Source organism: Marmota flaviventris, chromosome 15, assembly GCF_047511675.1.
Source record: "Marmota flaviventris isolate mMarFla1 chromosome 15, mMarFla1.hap1, whole genome shotgun sequence".
NCBI lineage: Eukaryota > Metazoa > Chordata > Mammalia > Rodentia > Sciuridae > Marmota > Marmota flaviventris.
The window spans coordinates 79,734,260-79,754,980 of NC_092512.1; the positions used below are offsets into that span (position 1 = coordinate 79,734,260).

A 20,721-nucleotide genomic window follows, 5' to 3' on the forward strand; every position below is an offset into this window, starting at 1 on the left:
TAGCTGCATTATGTAATAAACATCATATTAAAGCAAAAACTAAATAGTGGACATTTGATTAAATTTGTAATTTTTGCTTCATGTGCTGAGGGTTTCTGAGGTCACTCAAAGTGTTAGAAATGGGTTGTGGATCAGCGGTAGAGTGCTCACCTCACATGTGTGAGGCACTGGATTTGATCCTCAGTGTCACATATAAATAAATAAAATAGAAGTACTGTGTCCACCTATAACTAAAAAAAAAAACTATTTAAAAAGGGTTAGAAATCTAATAAACAAAAATCAAATAAATACTATACTGCTGTCAGTAACTCATGGTTGAGGTTTCCCCTTAGCTTGAAGAATACAGAAATGATATTAACATGAATTCATCAGTATTAGCATATGTGCCGTACTTTGAAATATTGAAAAATCTACCAAGAGCTAAAGTAAATATAAAAAGTAAATAGTTAAAGTAAATATATTTAAAAAGTAAATATATAAAGTAAATAGTTCACAACTGCAATATATTTTTTGATAGCAGCTCTAAGAACTGACTTAAAGAGTGGTATAATTGACTGGCACAAAGTGAATGATCCATCCCTGGCAGCTGATGGGAAGAAGGGCGGAGTAGTGACAAGACAGAGAGAAGATGTGCCTATGTTTAGGGAGGCGGCCATGTTGGGAATGTAGATTTGAAAGTTATGAGACAAGTTAAAGGAAGTGGATACAGTCATCAAGGCATTTGTCTAAATTGATGAGGTATAAATATAAGGCAAGGTCATGGAAATATTAGTGCTTTAGAGAAATACAATATGAAGGATCCAGCATAAGGGAAGTGCATCCACCATTCTCTCCTTCAATATACACTCCAGAAAGAAATACTAAAGACAAAGAATGACATAAAACAAGAATGGATAGTCCCAGAGGGGCTCAAATCAGAGCTGAAGAGAAAAGTTAAGAGAAAAGCATTAGAAGATATATAAGGCAAAGAAGGGGTCACCTTGAAAAAAGCCTTTGTCTAGACTATCACATAGGCCAGACCTCGGAAGACTTTGAATCTCAGGCTAAGACTTTCTCCCTGGATTTAGTGGGTAAAGGAAGGTAAAAGAATTATAATAATAATTTTAATTCATTGTTGAAAGTTATATTGGGTTATAACAACCACAGGATTAATTTTTCACTTTGGTGTTTGTAATTTTATACATTCTTACACAAAGGAAGTATTTTTATGTTTTATGCTAACCAAAAATATTGTCATTATGAATCTCATAGTAGGGTGATGTAAATAATATAGATTTTGAATATTTGCAGATACACATACTCATAAAAATAAAAGTAATGCATCTTTCTAAAGAGTTAAAAGCAGCATAGTTAATATATTCCAGAGTACTAAAAATGCGCAAGGGGCAAAGTCGAAAGTCATTCATTTAACTCATCTTGCTTAACATATAGATCACTGGGGAAATGCATTTATTTACTAAATCAGTTTCTGTAGGACTTTGTATTCTTATTTTGGGAGAGAATAAATAATGATAAATTAGAATTCACTTTTTTAAGTATTTTAAATTACTTAATTAGAATGTGAAACCACCAAGTGACATATTTACTTTTCAAAATGTTATTTTAGTGTGATACAAATGCAGTGCATGAGGAATTAAAAGTAAGAAACGCAATTAACTGTGTATAATTTATTTTAAGTGATGCCTTTCAGTGGATGTTTGTCATTAAAATCTTGAAGTGATTTTATTCTATTGGCCATGAGGGATGTTTCAAGGTAAGTGGAGAATATGTTTTTGCTACTTTGATTCTTCTAAATTTTCTCCCTTTTGCTTCTTAATAGCATTAGTGTAATTAGACGTGTGTATGTGATAAATTTATCGTGTTTACCTTTGCTTCAATCTGTTTAGTATCTGGATTCTGAAACAAAAATTTGATTTTGCTCTTTCCATCATCTGAAGAACCTTTAAGCTGAGAAAATTTATACCTCCAAAGTACAGCCTAAAAGGAAAAAAGAGAAACACATGCAAGTCAGTATAATTGATGTCTGCATTCAGCCAAGAAATAATTACCTTTTAAATAGTAGAAAACACATAAAGTTACTAATATGTCCTGATAATGAAATGTAAATTAAAATATATTTATTAAAGGTTATAATTTAATTCAATATATTCTTTAATTTTCAGGAAATAACTTCTGTAACCATGAAATAATTATTGCAAAAAATAAATAAATATATATATATATATATATATATATATATATATATATAAATTAATTATTTTCAGTATCATGTCATATTTAATCAGGAAACAATTTTGACTTTGTTTCGCAACAATGTAAGTCATGAAGTGTTTATGATTTGATGATTCTGGAGATTTCACTTGAAGCCCAAAGTAATGACCTTATAGCTTCTTCAAAATGACATATCAGCTTTAATAAATAATTATTATAAAAACTTACATGGTGAACTCACAAGATTAAATAAGAATAAGAATTTTATAGAGCCCCTGATTGAGTCTATAATGTCTTTAAAAATATAACTTCTTTCTGAAATACAGTAATCCACAAATAGAGTTCTTTGTAGCTAAAAACAACAAAAATCTGTAGCCTTTACAAGTAGCAAAATGGAGATACATGAAGGTTAAATTGGAAATAAGTGAAAACTGTGTATTTTTGTTATTTCTGATATCTTCTATATTATAAATCTTATTGTCTAAAAGTAAATGAAGCATTTTGTTCTTTGGCATGTACTACAATTTAAAATATGCATGCCCAATGTTAAATACAAATGGCATAAATCATTAACTTGGAAAAGTACACAGTTGTGTTAAAACATATCACACACCAGGTAGTTTTAAATTATCTTACCACCTTTGTCTCATTAGTATATATTACAAAGAAATACATTCAACAACATATGCTCTTGTTAAAAATAATTTCTTGTGTTTTCTAAATAATTCAAGGAAACACATTTATGGTAGTTGGATGTTTGGATGTTTTCTTGGGACAGTTTTGTTATTGTCTCTGATAAAATTGTAGAGAAACAAGATATTTAAAAAGTACATAAATATGCATATTTGCACACATGAACACATTAATATTGTAAATTAAGCATATTATGAAAATAAATTTTAGCATTACATTGGCCATTTAAATCCATCTTTCTCAAAGGCTTTTAACCTTTTCAAGCAGATTTTCCAATGAAAAAATACTATTTTTCTCTCCAGTAAAATTTAAAAAATGATCCCCAATATACTGTCTGTTGACTACAATAATCTCACACTGGCATGGAGAAAATAAGATTAGTTGAGGTTGCATTGGATATATTTAAGGGCAAATGAAAATGGATGAGCAAACATTTATCTCCAACCAACAATTGCACAGTAAATGTTCATAGATGTGAAATTAATTCATGGTAATATTTTCAGTTGAGCTATTCCAGTTTTCTGATCCTGGTCTTCTTTTGGAAACATGAGACTTTAAAGGAAAGAAAGTAACAATGACTAACATTCGGACTGTACATTTTCACATGCAATTCAATAGAGGTGATTGCTTTTCTTCTTTTCATCTTGTTACAGGGAATCAATGAAACTTTCTGAGTACTTATTTTTATCTCAAGTAATTTTATATTTTTGACATTATTCATCAAAGGAGTAATACTGGAATTGGATTAAAACATGAGAATGACAGTGACAATCAAGGTAAAATGATATTTTGCCATTTCATAAAGAAATGATGTAAAATACAGAATTTGTGTGATGCATAGTATATAACCAAGGTCATTAGTTCACTCATTTGTATTGAATAAATAATAAATCAGATGAGCCTATGATAAGACAGAACCTCGGTCCACATTTGCTCTTAAATATTAATTCCCATAATTAATGCAAAAGCTTCATTTTTCTGCATGTGGGTGGTCAGTTATTTCAGGACCATTTATGGAAAAGACTATACATTCAACTGCATTGCCTTTGGTCCTATTTCAAAAATCATCTGGCTATACTTATGAGGGTCTATTTCTGTGCTCCCTAATCTGTTCTACTGATCTATTTTTTTCACTATTATCACACTGTATAGATAACTCTAGCTATTATTTGCTTGGAATATATTTTCTCATCATTTCTCTTTCAAACATATATTAGATTTATAGTAAGTCTTGAAATCAAGTTATGGCAGTTTGCCAACTTTTCTTAAGTTCTTTAATCCCATCTGGATCTTCTGCCTTTTCATATAAACATTAGAGTCAGTTTGTTGACATCCACAAAATAACTTACTGAGACTTTGATTGGTCTGTTTGGTTATCCAAGTATTTATGTAGAGGTATCCAAGTATGGAACTATTATTATAGAATTGTTTCTTCCTTCGATTCTGTCACTTTGCTCATATATTTTGGGGATCTGGTATTGAGTGCATGGATTTTATGTTTATTATTGTTGTAGCTTATTGTAAAATGTTCCCTTTTATAATATAAAGTCCTTTTGTCTCTTGTAGCAATGACTTAAAGTTCTCCTTTTCTATTAAATAGCCAACTCCCCTTTGGGTAGTATTTGCATGGATGCTCCTCACATCATTTCTTTTGCAAACAAATGTGTCTTTAGACTTCATGTTAGCCTCTTGTGCACAGCAGACATAATTTTTAGAAACCTAATATATGACATAGGACAAAGAGCAGTAACTGCTTTGTGATTTCAGAGTTTCTGTTAGGGGTGATGAAGACTTTTGGAATGGATTGTGATGATGGTTTGACAACAATGTCAATCAATTAAGGACAATAAACTGTGCACACAAAAACTCTTGAAATAACAAACATTATGTTATATATACTTTAGAGAATTAAAAATAACTGAAAAATTATTCTAGAAACAAACTATTTCCAGAATCCATTCAAAGGAAAGACTAATTAAAATGTTTAATTTTTTAAAAATAATAAAAACAGCAAAGTCATAAATGCCTTAATAAGAATAGTGAAAATATCAAATGATACATGATTATATTAAAGCATAATTAATTTATACAAAATTTCACTAACTCCTTTTTTTTTTTTTTTGATATCATGAATTGAACTCGGGTGCTTATCAGTGAGCCACATCCTCAGTTTGTTGTGAGACAGAGTCTCACTAAGTTACTTAGGGCCTCGATAAATTGCTGAGGCTAGCTTTGAACTTGTGATCCTCATGCCTGAGCCACTGGGATTACAGGCATGGACTACCATGCCTGGCTCACTCAATTTTTAACTATTTATTTACCTAACATTTATGCAGTGTCTTCTATATATTGAGTATTGTGTTATTTAAAGAAAAATGGCACTATCATAGGGACATTAATTTCTGTTAAATCTATATGTACACTTTGATCATTACTATATTAGACTATATAATTTATTGAGAAACAATATCCAATCATTAAAAATTGTGTTAAATGTTCTCTTTAAATCCATTATGATACAGCACCCTTAAAAATAACATTATCTGGACAATTAACTTTCTGAGAAAAACAGTTAAATTTTTTTATCTCAGCTTCCTCTAAGTCAAAGTCTTTGTGTTTTAAAAAGTGAAATAAACATTCCAACTATAGGAAAATTACAAGTGACTATATCAGTAATTATTTAGTAATTTTTGAAAAGATATAGGTTCTAGGTTCAGGAGTAATGAATTATTAACTCATTTATGTACAATTAACATATATTAAGGAAAAATATATTTTTTATTGTCGAGTAGCAGGAAATATTCTAAGGTAGAAAGAAACCCTTAAATAACCAAAAAATAAAAAGGAAAACAGTGCAACAGACAAAAAACACAGAAAATAGAAAAACAATTATTCTTGTTAATAATGTTTATTAACTTCATTAGACATTTAGATCATATTAATTTTAAAATATCTGCATTAAACAACCATTAAACTAGTAAATGATCATTGAAAATTATATTAACTAAAGCAATCAAATGATGTCAAACAAATATTTCCATAATATTGCTGGTGATAGTGTAAAATTTGAGGAACATAATTTTAAACATGTATTTTAAGCTTTAAAATGATAATATCATTTGATCCAGAAATTTTATTTCTAGAAAGTAACTGTAAAAAATATACTACATGAAAAATAAAATGTCAAAGACATTGTTAAAAATTTTTAAATAATGAAATTTATAAACATTTTACATTAAAATATTATTTATGAGAATCATGTAAGTCTTTATAAAATGCAAGTCTCTTCTTATTTGTGGGGGATATGTTTCAAAGTCTCTTGTGGTTGCTGGAAATCTTTAATGGTGCTGAACCCTACAAGCCGTGAGATACTGCAGTGGTCACTGAGATAACTGAGAAGACTAATAAGTAACTAAAGGGCTGGTATCCTATATGGCATATATCCCCTAAGCTAAGAATGATTCATCTTCCAGGGTGAATGGAGTGGGAAGGCACAATGATTCATTATGCTACTCAAAGGAGAATGTAATTTAAAGCTAATGAATCATTTACTTCAGGAATTTTCCAATGACTATTTTTGGAACACAGTTAACCACAGGTAACTAAAACTAGAGACAACAAAATAGTAGATTAGGGGACTATTGTAATATAATGTTCAGGGCAAACATAAGGACATGGCAATAAATGAGATAACTATGTTTTAAAAACATACAAAACTGGAAAAATGTCCATCAAAATACATTACAGTGCACATCCTGCCATTAATCTATGTAGTTTTTGGACAAGAAAACTTATTTTCTAGTGTAGCTTTGCAGTACAATTAAGAGTTTTTAAATCCTCAGGTTATAAGTAAATTTTAAATGACATTTCATGTGTAGTCATGATAGCAAAAAACACAAATTTGCTATATCCAATAGATGAGTTCTCAAGAATGGACAGATATTAAATTCTATAACTTTCAATGAGGTGCAATACAGATCTTCTGACTATAATAATGCATATTAAAAATATGAAAGAGGTTGGAGAATTTTTTTTTTTACTATGGAACATGAATCCTTGCCTGTTCGTAGGATACCTCAAGTATGAATAGATAATGAAAATAATGATTGACAGAAATATTTGTCACGTAAAAAATAATGCAGTAAACTAGGAAAAGTTATAAGATCAATGCAACACTCAAATTCACTAAGGCAAATTTTTATTAACCTGAGTCAAAATTATTGTCTAGGAAAATAATAAAAGTCTGAAAACTATCTTAATTCAAAAACCCTTTGACAACTCTATTATGCCAAAATTTTGTACTTAAGATTCTGATAAACTTTAAAAAAAACTTGTGGTAAATGTGTTAAGGATATTTTTTATGAAAAAAAAATGAATGGACAACACTACATTTTTAATAAGGAGAGATTTATATTGCTTTGAGTGAGCCCAAGGCAAATTCCTGGCGGCTGCCTCTGAAGTGGACCCAAATAGAGTTGTGTTAGGAAAACTGTGAGATATGAATGCTGATTGGAATTATTGTTACTTACAGACTTTGATGTGCTTGGAAACAAGAGGCTGAGAAAGAAAGACCAGAGCAATTCTTTTTTGCCTCAAAATCTTTCTAATCTAAGTACAAAGCAACCCATCATGTAGTAATAACACACCACACAAAGGAAACCTATGTGAGGCAATGTGGATGTTAATTAACTAGATTTAGCTATTTCTCAATTTAAATGTACTTGAAAACATCAAGTTATACATGATGAATACATACAATTTCATCTGTATATTTAAAATAAATTATTTAATGAAACAATTTTAAAAAGATGAAATAATAAATCTTTTATAAAATGTGTTTGCAATTTTGGTAGAAAAATTGTTTTTTATGATGCCATACTATAACTTAGAATACATATGTGAATTTGTCCCTATTTTTCCACCTACTAGAATTCATTTATTCTGTAGAGTCATCGTTGCCCAGATACAATGAGATTAGAGGATTATAAAGATCACCTACTTATGTGCCCTCTATTCCACAGGACTGTCCTAAATTCCATTACCAGGAAATTAAGACGTTTCCCCCACTACAATGCACATATCCTAGGATGGGATGCATTTGGGCAGAATATTGAGATAAACATAAATGCTGATCTTAGAGCCATAAGTTCTGAAATATACTCCAAATTTTATATCCTACTTATAAGTCTCAATACTGGGTAAAATTCTTAATTTATTATAACCCTAGTATATTCTCTTGTAAATTAGAAGAAATAATACTGGACTATTCTACCTTAAAGGTTACTGTGAAAATGGATGAGATAATAATGCTCATGAAATTGCTTTTGCAGGTTGCAAAGATATTTCCACTTTATTAGTTTAAACTACTGTGGTTTTTCTCAGAGAACAGTAAGCTGATGGCATATTTCAATGTGAGAAGCAGCTGGACAAAGGTAGTAATGGTGATGTTTCTGGGAGGATAAAGAAATGGAGGTGAGAAGACAAATATCGACTCCTTCATAATTTAATGGTGGATCTCTTTGTATTCTTCTATGAACAAAAGTTCTTTGAAATTGGTTATAAAAATAAAATTGTATTTGATCTTAAATGTGAGTCATGAAACACAATTTTGAGAAAACATGTCCCAATTAATGTCTAAAATGAATTAAACTATCAAAGATATACATATATATGTATGCTTACACACAGACACACACACACACACACACACACATACACACAGAGACTTCAAATACTAAGTTCTTCATGTCTGGAAAATATCTTCCCTTGCTATTTTCCCCTCCGATCTCCTTTTCTTTACTACATAAACCTTTGGTATATAATGCCTCTTTTTGAAAAAAGGGTACAGGGAGCAATTGAAATATAGAATAGAAATAGTGGTAACAGGAGGAATTATTTTACTGTGAATGAATGTTAGACCCTGACCCTTTTAAGAGACATGTGCATTCAATAATATATTTGCTTCTTTTAAAGTCTTTAAAATAGCATTATTCTTTTCCACGTTCTTATCCTACTCTGCGCCTCTTGATAAATATTGCAGCTCTTCCACAGGTCACGCTTGATTGGAAACTGAGTGTGTCTTTCTACTGTCCTCCTGTTCTTCCAAATATGCTTACTTTTATCCACTTAAATTACCTTTGTCGCAGGAAAAATGAGAAGAATAATGAATCTTATCCTTCTGAAATTGTAACTGTACCACATTCTCAGTTGCAATTTTTTCCTTTCAGTTTCCTCTGAAACCCGATCAATCAAATCTATACAGCCTGCCTTTTTAAAGTCCAATCATCTTTTAGCATCACAGCCTACGTAATGAACAGAGATATTCCATCCAGATAAGTGACAGCACACTCACCTCTCAGATGCTACAGTATCTGCTGCTGGTGACTCACCTTTATGCCTAGCACAGAGTTCTTTAACCACAGGAAAGTCTTGCAGAGCTGAAATTGTGGCTGATATATCCATAGAAAGCTCTAACCCTGCTGCTGTCCTCATGATGTCTGTAGGGCAACTCAAGCTATCAGTATTCAAGCTATCTAGGTGTAAGTAATGCTAAGGTACATCACTTGGAGGTAAATTATCTCCCTTTCCCCAAACTGCCAGCCTCTTTCCATACAGGTGTATCTCCTAAAAGCACCGTGCAACAAACCTGTTTCTCTGACTTAGATATTACTCTGTGGACTTCAATCTAGCACAATTCCTTCGGGCATCATCTTCAATTCAGAGCAAAGATGGGATTTTGGAAATGGGCTGCTGCTTATCTTGCTGACAACAGAGAACCCATCATTTGGTACCCAGTAGAATAGGTGATAACTTGATTCTGCTAATTACAAGTCAATATCTCCTAGATATTTGAAATGATTATTCTAAAAAAAATGTGGAATTTATGGTAAGCCCTCACAGGAGAATCACAATATAGACCTCCGTAGGTTCTGGACTTAAGCAATACCATCTCCGCAAATCTGTACATCATGTGACAGACATCCATTAGCATGATAATAGGTGTAGGAGAGTGCTGAAAATTTACATGATGCCAGAACTGAATATCATGTTTGGATTTTTTCCACCACTATAAGTTACAACAGGCATATTAAAAAAAAAGTTGCAAGATATAATGTGTTCACCTATAATCATATTCAGAAGGCATAAGCAAGCTGCCTAGGCTGGAAGCTAGACCCCATCTCATCACAACCCTCGGCCATGCATGCTTCATAAATTTGCAAATGCACCACATGGAGGACAGTTCTTTATAACAGAAGAAAAAGATTTTGTTTATATTAGACTCAGTATGTTGGTGCAAGCCAACTATTGAGTGTAACTTTCTATCAATTCCTTTATTAGACTAGGATCTTAAGAGATGGCAGTGAGGAGAAAATACTTCCCACAGCATGGAGCTGAGGATAGTATATCTAGGCATCCACTTTGTGAAAAAGAAGTGACCTAAGGCGAAAATATACATGGATTTCTTGTAATGTTTTCAAGAGGTAAAAGACTTAGACTGTTAATGAGAGAACTGGAAGGAAACAAGGCAGGAAAGATTAGGACAGAGAGGTCACTGAACAAAGCCACTTAAACATTTCAGCAGTTTGATGTAAATCAGCTCCCAGTATTGGCATGTGGACACAAGAACAAATGGGGGCTCATTATGAACTCCATACCATGGTCCCCACTCAGCAAGATGTATTCAGTTTCTACTAACAGAGACAATAATAAACACTCAGTATGGCTCCAGAATTCCTTGGTTAAACCAACTGGCAATTTGGTGGTGGACCCATGACCTTGGCCCCCTTCACCCTGAAAAAGCAATGATTCTATAGACAGGAATATACCTGGCGTAGGTATGGGTTTGCTTTACCTACCTGTGAGGCCTCAACGTTTTAAGACTTAACAGTGTTTACAGGAGTTTTCAAAACTCAATTCATGTCAATGTGCTCATTTGACAACAAAAGAATTGCTGAAGTGAAGACACTTCATCAGGCAAAATTGGAGCATGAGAGAATAGTTACAATTTCTATGGCTGATGTGTCACCTGGTAGATGGATGATGAGAAAAGGACAGAATGTGATGTATACTTTGAATCTCTGACCAGAATGTTAACTCTGCTTCCCCAGTAAGTAAATTACTTAGGTTGGAGAATGAAGAGATTGGTTTAGGACTGGACCCATTTACCATCACTCCCAGTTAGCCATAACAGAAATTTGGGCATCCTGTATGCTTAGTTCTAAACTGTGCAGGTGGAGATCTGAAGCACTGGGTCCTTCTGTTCATTTTAGTCCCTTTGTGCCAAGAAATCAGCAGGCAAGGAAAGGAGTTATCATTGGTCAGGGGATGACTGACCCTACACACAACAGGAGATCTGAGGAAGTTGGAGATGTATTTGATCTTCAGTCACTCCACTGAACATCTCTTGATACTGCCTTTGCCAGATTTAGTGGTAAATGGACAAAATCAGCATCCATGATCTGAAGAACAGTTACTGGGGATGAGAGGCAGGTTACATCAGTAGGCAAGCTGCCTGTGATGGTTTGGTTACAGTTTGGTCATTACTGGAGGATACTCCTTTAGTCTTATATGAGACAATGCATGAGTGCCCAAGGATGAAATGATGAGATTGTGAGAGCTACCACCTAGTCAGTAGGTTAATCCATTTGATGGATTAATAATTTGAAAGGACAGCTGTACTGAGAGGTAACTGTAAGCCAGATTAGGGTGTAGGTGTATGGAATGGGACTCTGGGGGCATGTCCTTGGGGATTAAATATTCTTCCTTTAGCTCCTTCTTCTCCCTCTACTTCTTGGCTCCCTTCTGCAATAATGCTCTGTCTCAGCATGGGCCCAGAGAGATGGAATCAGCTGACCATGGACGGAACCACTGAGACCATGAGCCAAAACAAACTCTTTCTTCTTAATGAGTTGCTCTCATTGGGTCACAGAAATTAAAAGTTGACTAGCACACTGCCGCAGCCCACAGAGGTAAGGGCCACTGGAGAGCCTAAAGGGAAAATCTGGAATGGTCATTGGAGGAGTGGATGATGCTTGTTAGTTAGCATGAGCTGTTTATCACTGCAGTAATCCATTTATTACAACACTAGAGCAACCAGCATCTTAGAAAAGCTGTTCCTATTACCATAGAAACAATTAGGATTGAGTGATGCTGGAGGTGGACCTCAGTGGATATAAGGACTCTACACTCCCAGCTTTTCAGAGCTGTTGTACTTGTAGCTGCTAGGAATAACATCTACTAAAGGAGCTCTCCAAGAAAACTTTTGCAAGAAATCTAATCTAAGACAGCTTTTCTGTTTTATAGATATTTTTAAATTAATACATTTGAGGTAAATTTTCATCTTACCCCTTAGCCACCCTCTTCTTCAATTTATCTTAAGTATTATTAGCTTTTATTTCATCTTTTAAGCAGTAAATCTAGAAATAATAGTTGAGTTTTTCATGAGATCCTGTCTCTATTAATTCTAATTCTCACATACCTCATAAATCTCTTGTAACATTACTAATGTCCCATACCACTAATATAGTTTAGACCCCAATTTCTGTCTTGGATATTCACAGTAACTTCCAATTAAATTTCTTCCCTTGATTCTTGAATTCCCGCCTGAGATAGTGCAAGTCCAGTCCCCTTTCTTGATAAAACAATCATTTTATAACTCAAATAATATTTCTGCTACATAACACCTTTCAGTGGTACAATTATGATCATTAAACTCCTGTCAAGAAGCAAAAAATCTCTGAAGATTGAGCCCTTCCTTAAATATCAATCTCATCTTTTGCTGCTGTCCTTCAAACATACTATGCTCCAACTGTGTAACTATGAGTTATACACAAACCACAATGCTCTTTATCTTCATTTCCATGTTGCCCGATGTCCATTTTGCCTTAAGGGTCTTATTTAAGGGTTCATCCCACTTTGGTGGATTAGTTTCAGCTCTACCCAAATCAAACATCATCAAGGCAGTCTTTTTAGAAATGGCTGGAATAAGTGCCCTTATTAACTGTTCTATAGCACTTTGTATAATGGAATGATACTATAGTACTTTCATAAAATCAGTGATAATGAAGTAAGTTATTAATGTCTTTACTAAAAGTGATTCAGTGCAATGAAGTGTTTATGGTTAGTAATGTTAGCGAGGGTTTAGGACATTAATTCTTCAAATGTTTATTACACACACAGACAATTACACATGCACACACATAATCAGGCCTTGAATAAGGACAGAATATGAAGACATGTTATTGTGTTGTACATGGGGAGGACAGGAGCTAAGTAAAAGTTTATTTCTCTTTCAAGTCCAGTGGATGGATGAATCAGTCCTCTTAATCCTGCAGTCAGGTTAGTGAAGCATGAATAGACAAGATGCACTTCTGTATTTAAGCATCATCATATTCCAGGCCTTGTTTTTTGGTGGTAGACACTTATATCATGAGAATGCTTTCCTGGTCAGCAAAAATGGAACATACACAGGGTGCTTGCTGATAAAATTAAGTGCACTTGGACATAGAATGCTGAAGACAGCTCGTCTGCAGGTCTCTTGTGATGAAGGTTGAAGTATTCAACACTTCTGTGTCCCTGAGCCAGTTAGCAGGCCAACCTACTTGCTGTAAGCTGTCCCCTGGCAACAATCTTTCAGAAGAGGCCGTGGAAATGGGAGGAAATTGGAAATGACATGCACATGAAATACACAAATGCATAGGAAGCAGATGGTAAACAGTTATCCTGTAGGGCTTATAGGAATTAATCTAATAATCATGATAGAGATTGTGTTGTGCTCTGTGTGATTTCAGTAAAAATATTTTATAGTTTTAATACTGAAAAAAATTACATTGGGCTCTTTAAATAAATTGAAAATGAAGATGAGGATTCAGTGAAAAATAAACTAGTGAATTTTAGTATCTTAAAATGTTGATAAAAAATGTGAAATTGCACAAAGTTTTTTGATGCTTACTCATCCATTGTGAGAACCACAGCATCACTGATTATGTAAAGCCCCAAGGTTCAGATTGAACAATTTATACTTACTTGAAAGGAAAAATATTGTCTGCCCAAATGGTTTTAATGTATTTACAGAAGGTATTTTTCAAGTCAACTGTTGTGTATAACTTTTTTACTTGGATCAAATAAATCTCCATCCCAATCAAATTTGCCTGTTTTTAATTTCAAGTTTTCATGTTCAGGTATCAAAATGAGTCATTTGATACTGATTTGTCTTCATTAGCAGAAGAACTTCAGAAACGATTACATGAGGTCAGTTGTCTATCAGTTCTTCAAACAGAAAATCATTTATTTCTAATCGCTGGCTTCTTCACTCAATTTATGAACTTACAGATAGAAATATAATTCTGTCAATATTGAAAATTTCTATTATTTTCAATCTATCAAAAATTCAGTTAAAAACTTCAACAATGCCTATGGTATTTATTATAGCAATGATAATATGAGTATGTACTATTAATAAAACCTAATGCTGTTGCAAAATCAGATTTTCTCCAACTAAGAAACATATGTGGCAAAAATGTACTTGATTTTGATGAGTACATCATTCATAACGCATCTGTGGTACTCTGTTAAAAATTATGAACCGAAAATAATTAGCCTTCTTATCAATGATTAATCAATAAAAAATGTCTATAAAATATTCCTCAATGTGCCTAGTATATTTTTATATTTTAAAGATAATAGTATTTCTGAAATATCTTTTGACAGGACTATTTTATAGAACAACTAATATCAGAAAACCAATTTTTTGAATAATAAATAATTATTTATCTTCACTTGTGGGATAGTAAGCTGCATGGAGACCTACTTATTAGCCTCGAGGAAACCTGATATTCCCCTTGAATTGTAGGGAACTCAGATGAAAGTAAAATGTTTAAATGTGCCTCTGCCTTGCATTCATTACCTGAACAGAGATCTGATGTTCCCTACTTTATTATCAAAGACCATAAAAACACAGTAGCTATCATTTGGTGCCTCTGTCAGGGTGTAATTATTCCCAGTATATCTGTGATATCTTTCAAAAAAGTCACTATTCTACTTCTAACATCAAATATAAAAAACACACCTAACTGAAATTGTTTAAAGTGAAAAGCAAATGTTAAATATTAAATGCAAGTAATACTATAGAACAAGAACTTAGATGATGTAAACATGAATCTATATTTTTAATCAGTGAATCAGGATTATCTTTATTTCTCTGTCTCTTTCTCTCTCTGGAAAATGCCATGCCCTTCATGCCTCTGGCTTAACAATTTCTGTTTTTCTACTTAGAAAATTCTTCCACCAGGTGGTTTAATGACTGTCCTATTCTTGCTGTCCAAGTATCACTGGTTTAGACTGTCTTTTCTAAAGCCCTTCTCAAATTTTCTCTATAGACCTCATTCGTTTCCTTCACAGATAAATCCGTTACCTATGCTCTTTTTACTCTGCTTCCTTCAACTTAAGGTGAGACTTCAGTTTGGTCTGACTCCTTGCTGCATCTCTAGATCAAAGAGTAGAGTAGCTGGTCTACAGCAGAAATGGGATGAATCTAACTTTTGTGAAAGAAATATATTAAAAGAGAATAAAACATTTTTTAAAAATGATTCCTTTCCCTTTTACTGTGTGGGTGTCATGATATTGGAGTCAGGTAACTGGGAAAAGTGAGGAAAACATACTGACATGAGAATTTGTAAATTACTCTAAAATTTCCAGCGCTAAAGCTGCCATGGTACAAAGCAGTTATCTCCTGGATGGCGCGAGCACAGGGGTCTGTCTTCTCTGGGGAACTTGACCAAGAGATCTTGGTTTGGGATTGGCTAATTCCTGTCACTAAGTTATAATCTCAATTTGTTGAACTTGATGGATATTAGTCTAAAATAAGGAAGACAGAGAATAATCAAACAAAAGTAAGAGGAATTTTTTGGAAAAAATTCTGAATATTTTCAAAATTTGGAATTCAGTCCAATATTTTCATAATAAGGGATCGTAGACCAGATTTTTATTTCCATAGACCACTGTTCCTGAGTGCAACTCCAGAATAAGGAAGTCAGCTTGTTCAAGTTCATTTGGGCAAGGAAATCCGAGAATATTTTCATCAAAGAAATTTAACTAAAATTGCTTAACTGGGCAATTTTTTCTATAGAATGCAATTTAAGAAATTATAAAATATGTAGAATTTAAATGCATTTATATATTAATAATGTATCAAAATATATTATGGACAGTAAAACTTCTTTGTTTTTGACAGTGAAAATATCTAACATTATATTTCTTTGAGTAATTAAATGAAATTATTTATACACATGTAAATATATAATTATATAAATAATTGAGCATTTAGAAACATGACTAAATATTTTATGAGCTTAAAAGCTACAAGTAAAGATGAAAAAAACAGCCACACTTTGAATCACAGAAGTTTCAAGATTGTAGTTGTAAGAGATGTATTGAAGAGTGCTAAGGGAGAAAGCAAGTTATAGAAACGTATATAATGAAAGATAATTATTTTCATAACCCAACATCAGAGAAATATATTTTTAGCATAATTATAAATGGTATTTTATTGAAAATGCTTGGCTTCTTTCTGAAAATACAAGACAGACTCAGAAACTCATTTAGAACAAGCCAAGGGAAATAATTTACAGATTATTCAAAAAACATAATGTGTTTATGAGTCATCATTTCTTCTTCATAACAATGCAGTACTGTTTTCAATCTTTTCTCCTCTATAAGTAAAAAATATTCCCATAGCCAATTTATCTGAGGAAGATCTATTGTTAGAATTGGTAAATATTTGAAAATCCCAATGGGCTAGAGTACATTTGTGGGAAGAATGAAGGAAAAAGTCTGCCCAGACTCTTAATTTTTTCCACTGTAAGACAGATTTACAAAGCTGTCCAATACCACAAGCTGAGAAAGTGGACACAAAGCTGGCTATAATGAAGGGACTCCAGTTATTGAACAAATTCACTTTTGCGAAGTATCAAGCATCAAGTGTGCCTTCCATGCAGACTACCTAATAATCCAATCCATCAATAATATAGAAAACTACAGTTGCATTAATACTAATGAAAAACTCAAATGTTGAACAAAAATAGAAAAAACAATCTCTGATGCCTTCTTTATTGATTCCCTTCAAATTTCAAGCCTCAGCTTTTTCATGCCCAAAAGAAAAATTTCTCTTTAGGGAAATGGAAGGAACTCTCATATATGAAGGTAAATTAAACAACATGCCAACTCCTTTATGAGCAATAAAACAAGATATTTTGCTACACAGAGTAAAAAACACTTGAAGGAATAATCTATGTGGTTTACAACTTATTGCGTAGAACACATTAAAAATTACAATAAAATGCTTTTAGGTAGGAGACATGTAAATATCTCCCATAAGATGAATCACTGGTATTTGACACTTGACTAATGTATAACCAGCAATACTCACAAGCATACATCGTTCCTCTTGTTTTGATGGATCTTCTATTTAAACAGTAATCTGAACCTTCCCATAATATCCTATTTCCATTTTGCATTATCCTTCCACTTTGAAAAGAAGCCAAAGTACATGTATCATCTCCTGCCTCTACTTTCCCCTCCCCACAAAATTAATTTATAGCAAATATTAATATTCTTAATATTGAATCTGTTTCTCTTTTCTTCATGATAGAGTGAGCTGAAGGGTCACATTTGGTAGAAAATTATTAGAAAATCATTTTTAAAAGACATTGTTTTGTATTTATCTTTATATTTTTCATTTGTTCTCCATTCATATGAAATTGATCATGATTAGATTTCTATATTCATGAATCCCATATTGATAGATTTAACCAATAAAACATGAAAATATTCTTAAATATTGCATCTGATTGAACATGTACAAACTTTTTTTCTTATCATTATTCCCTGAGCAATAAAGCACACAAATGATTTAAACAACATCTACATTGTAATAGGTATTATAAGTAATGTAGAGAAGATTTTAAATATACAGAAAGATATGTGTATGTGTGTGCAAATGTTGCACCATTTATACAAGGAACTTAAGCATGTTGCACCATTTATACAAGGAACTGTCAGTGTGGTAACTGCAGGGGTCTTGGATCCAATCCCACAATAAGACACTATGGAACAACTGTAAGCCTTAAGATTTACTTAATTATATTTTCATTAAAACGAAAGTCCCATTTGGAAGATACTGCAGCAATCTAAATAAGAAGAGATTGCTGATGTTGGCAATAGTAGGAAACAGAATGAGGAAACACCTTCCATAATTATTTAAGGGCTGCTTTTAAATACTGAATGGCAAAGGTGAGAAAGAGGCAAAGGCACAGAACTAAAATCAAATCATTTTCATAAATAAGAGGAATACAAAGGACTCAGCTATAAACTATATAATAATACATATCATACATTAAGTTTATGACTGTAAATTTGAATGTGATATAGATAAAAATATCAAAAGATCACAGAATTAGATGAATGTTTATGTTGTTCAGCCCCTTAGATAATATTATACTTACCCATATATTTATGACTACTTATTGAGGTAATTCAAATGCTCGAACTGTACTTGAGTCTGGAGCAAGAGTTTAGAGTTCATATTGTCACCAGACTAAATTGCAATATGTTGTGCTTTGCTGGAGGTATGCCTAATATTCTCTGCACTAAAGAACAACAACAACAAAATGGTGAGGTGATTCTAGATAAAAATTCAAGATTTGTGCACAAAGTCACGGAATATGGCAAAGCCATCAAAAACTGGGGACAAAGCAGGAGATAATGTTAAACTTCAAGCAGAGATCAGAACATTAAGAAACTTCTATCCTAAAGAGAGACTGTCTTCCAGAAAGTTGGACACCATTAATTAGCACAACAAGACAGACTGATGACAGGACCCTATTCACATTTTAGAAGCATCATTAATCTGCTGATGATGTGGAAGACACAAAGGACAAGTATACAACAATGTTTTCATAAGGCTCCGATTTCTACTAACACTGGAAATTGTACCCAATTCCAGATTTGTCCATTTCATTAGACTGAAGACTTCTTGAGAAGAGGCACCTGTACCTGTTCTGTTCTTGTATTCTCTTGTCTATCACTGGTCATGAGTCCTAACTGATAAATAATAAGCATGTGTATAATAAATCAAGAAGTTCCATTTGGAAGATACCTTAGTAATGCAAATGAGAAGGAATTGTGAGAGTTAGTAATAGTAGGAATCAAAATGAAGAAATACCCTCCAGAATTTTTTAAGAGAAGATTTTAGAAGACTGAAATCTAAGTTGAGAATGAGGCAAGAATATAGAACAAAATTCAGATTCTTTTGCTAAATAAGATAACTATAACTATAAAAGGAGTTAGACTAAAATGGACATAAAGATCTACACTGAACAATGTGTATTTAAGGCATGGTTATTATGCATCCTTCTAGATCAATTCATATGTCTGAGCTGTAGTTCATAGAACAGAGAAACATTATCATTAGATTGACTGATTAAAGTTTTTCCAGTACTAGGTATCAAATCCTAATTCTCAAATTTATTTTGAGAAATTTTACATATCACCTGAATAACACACACAAAAAGATGAAATTTGTATTGTTGGTATAGCTTTCTTAGAATAAGGGTGTTTGGGCAGTTCCTGATGCTACAACAATATACTTGATACTGGATGATTTACTAACAATAGACATTTATCTCTCAAAATCTAATAGTTGGGAAGTTAAGATCAAGGATGCTGCTGTGAACCTTATTTAAAAGTGCACTTATCCCTTTCCTGAGAACAGAGTCCACGTGACTATATCACTCCCACAAAGCCCCACCCCTTACTGTCACATTCAGTGTGAGGTTCCCAGTATATAAGTACTTGGGATTTTTGTAATTGGAATTGAACCCAGGGCCATGCAAGTGCTGTAATACTGACTGACATCCCCACTCCCTAATATAAAAATTTTGAAGAGACACATGCATTCAAACCATAGAAAAGTTTTTTTTTTTTAATTTTGTTTTACACACTGGTGGTGTTTTTTCATTGTAATATAAGTCAGTCACACTTATTATTAATATATCAGTTCCCTATAGGAATCAACTCTAGTTATTTTCTTTTAACATTCAAACACAAAATTGCCAGTTGCCTCCTCAATGGATAGTACTCTACAGAGAAAAATAAATGAGTTTACTGAGATAGCCACATATGTAGTTAGATGTCTATTCAATCTAAGAAGCAAATGATATTTCCATTCTCCTACAGGTGGGCTGGAGGCTAGTCCATGAACAGAGCAAAAGTACTTTATTAAATAACTGTTAAACTAATATGTAAGTATGTTCACATCTTCATTTTTGAGGTAAAATTATCCCTCACATCTATAATAATTTCTAAAATTTAAATGAACTTATTAGTGTGAATCAAAAATTTACTGTTTTAATTTATCCTGAGCATAATATTAAAATTCAAGCAAATTCACACTTTTAGGAATGATGGCTTATATTTGACTCAAAAGAAGATGACAACCTTTGGGAAATGGTTGTGCTCATTAAATTACCAACATATAATCAAATTACTTTGAGATGCATACTCTTTCTTTCTTTGTTAAATTATCTTGATTTAACTACAAACTGCATACAATATTATTATAAAAGTTTGAAAAAGAGAGTCTGAATTGCTCAGAGAGAGAATGTGTACAGTGTAATGCTTGAACAAACCTATGTAGGATAGTTTACATTCGTGAGGTCCCAGCTGGAACCTGAATTGTGTTTATCCAAATAATTTGGGGTAATTTAATATCTCAGTTTTCCTGGTGAAGAAACATGCCTACCAGAAATTTGTTTATATTAG

The 20,721-nt window shown here is 32.7% G+C and overlaps 1 protein-coding gene across 1 annotated transcript in view; it reads right to left on the reverse strand.

Annotated features, from left to right (window-relative positions):
- Positions 1 to 20,721, reverse strand: part of Sntg1 (syntrophin gamma 1) — a 326,863-nt gene that overhangs the window by 32,816 nt on the left and 273,326 nt on the right. The window contains exon 16 of the mRNA XM_071602172.1: positions 1,867 to 1,977. Within this exon, the coding sequence (XP_071458273.1) occupies positions 1,867 to 1,977 (111 nt within the window). The remainder of the gene's footprint in view (positions 1 to 1,866; positions 1,978 to 20,721) is intronic.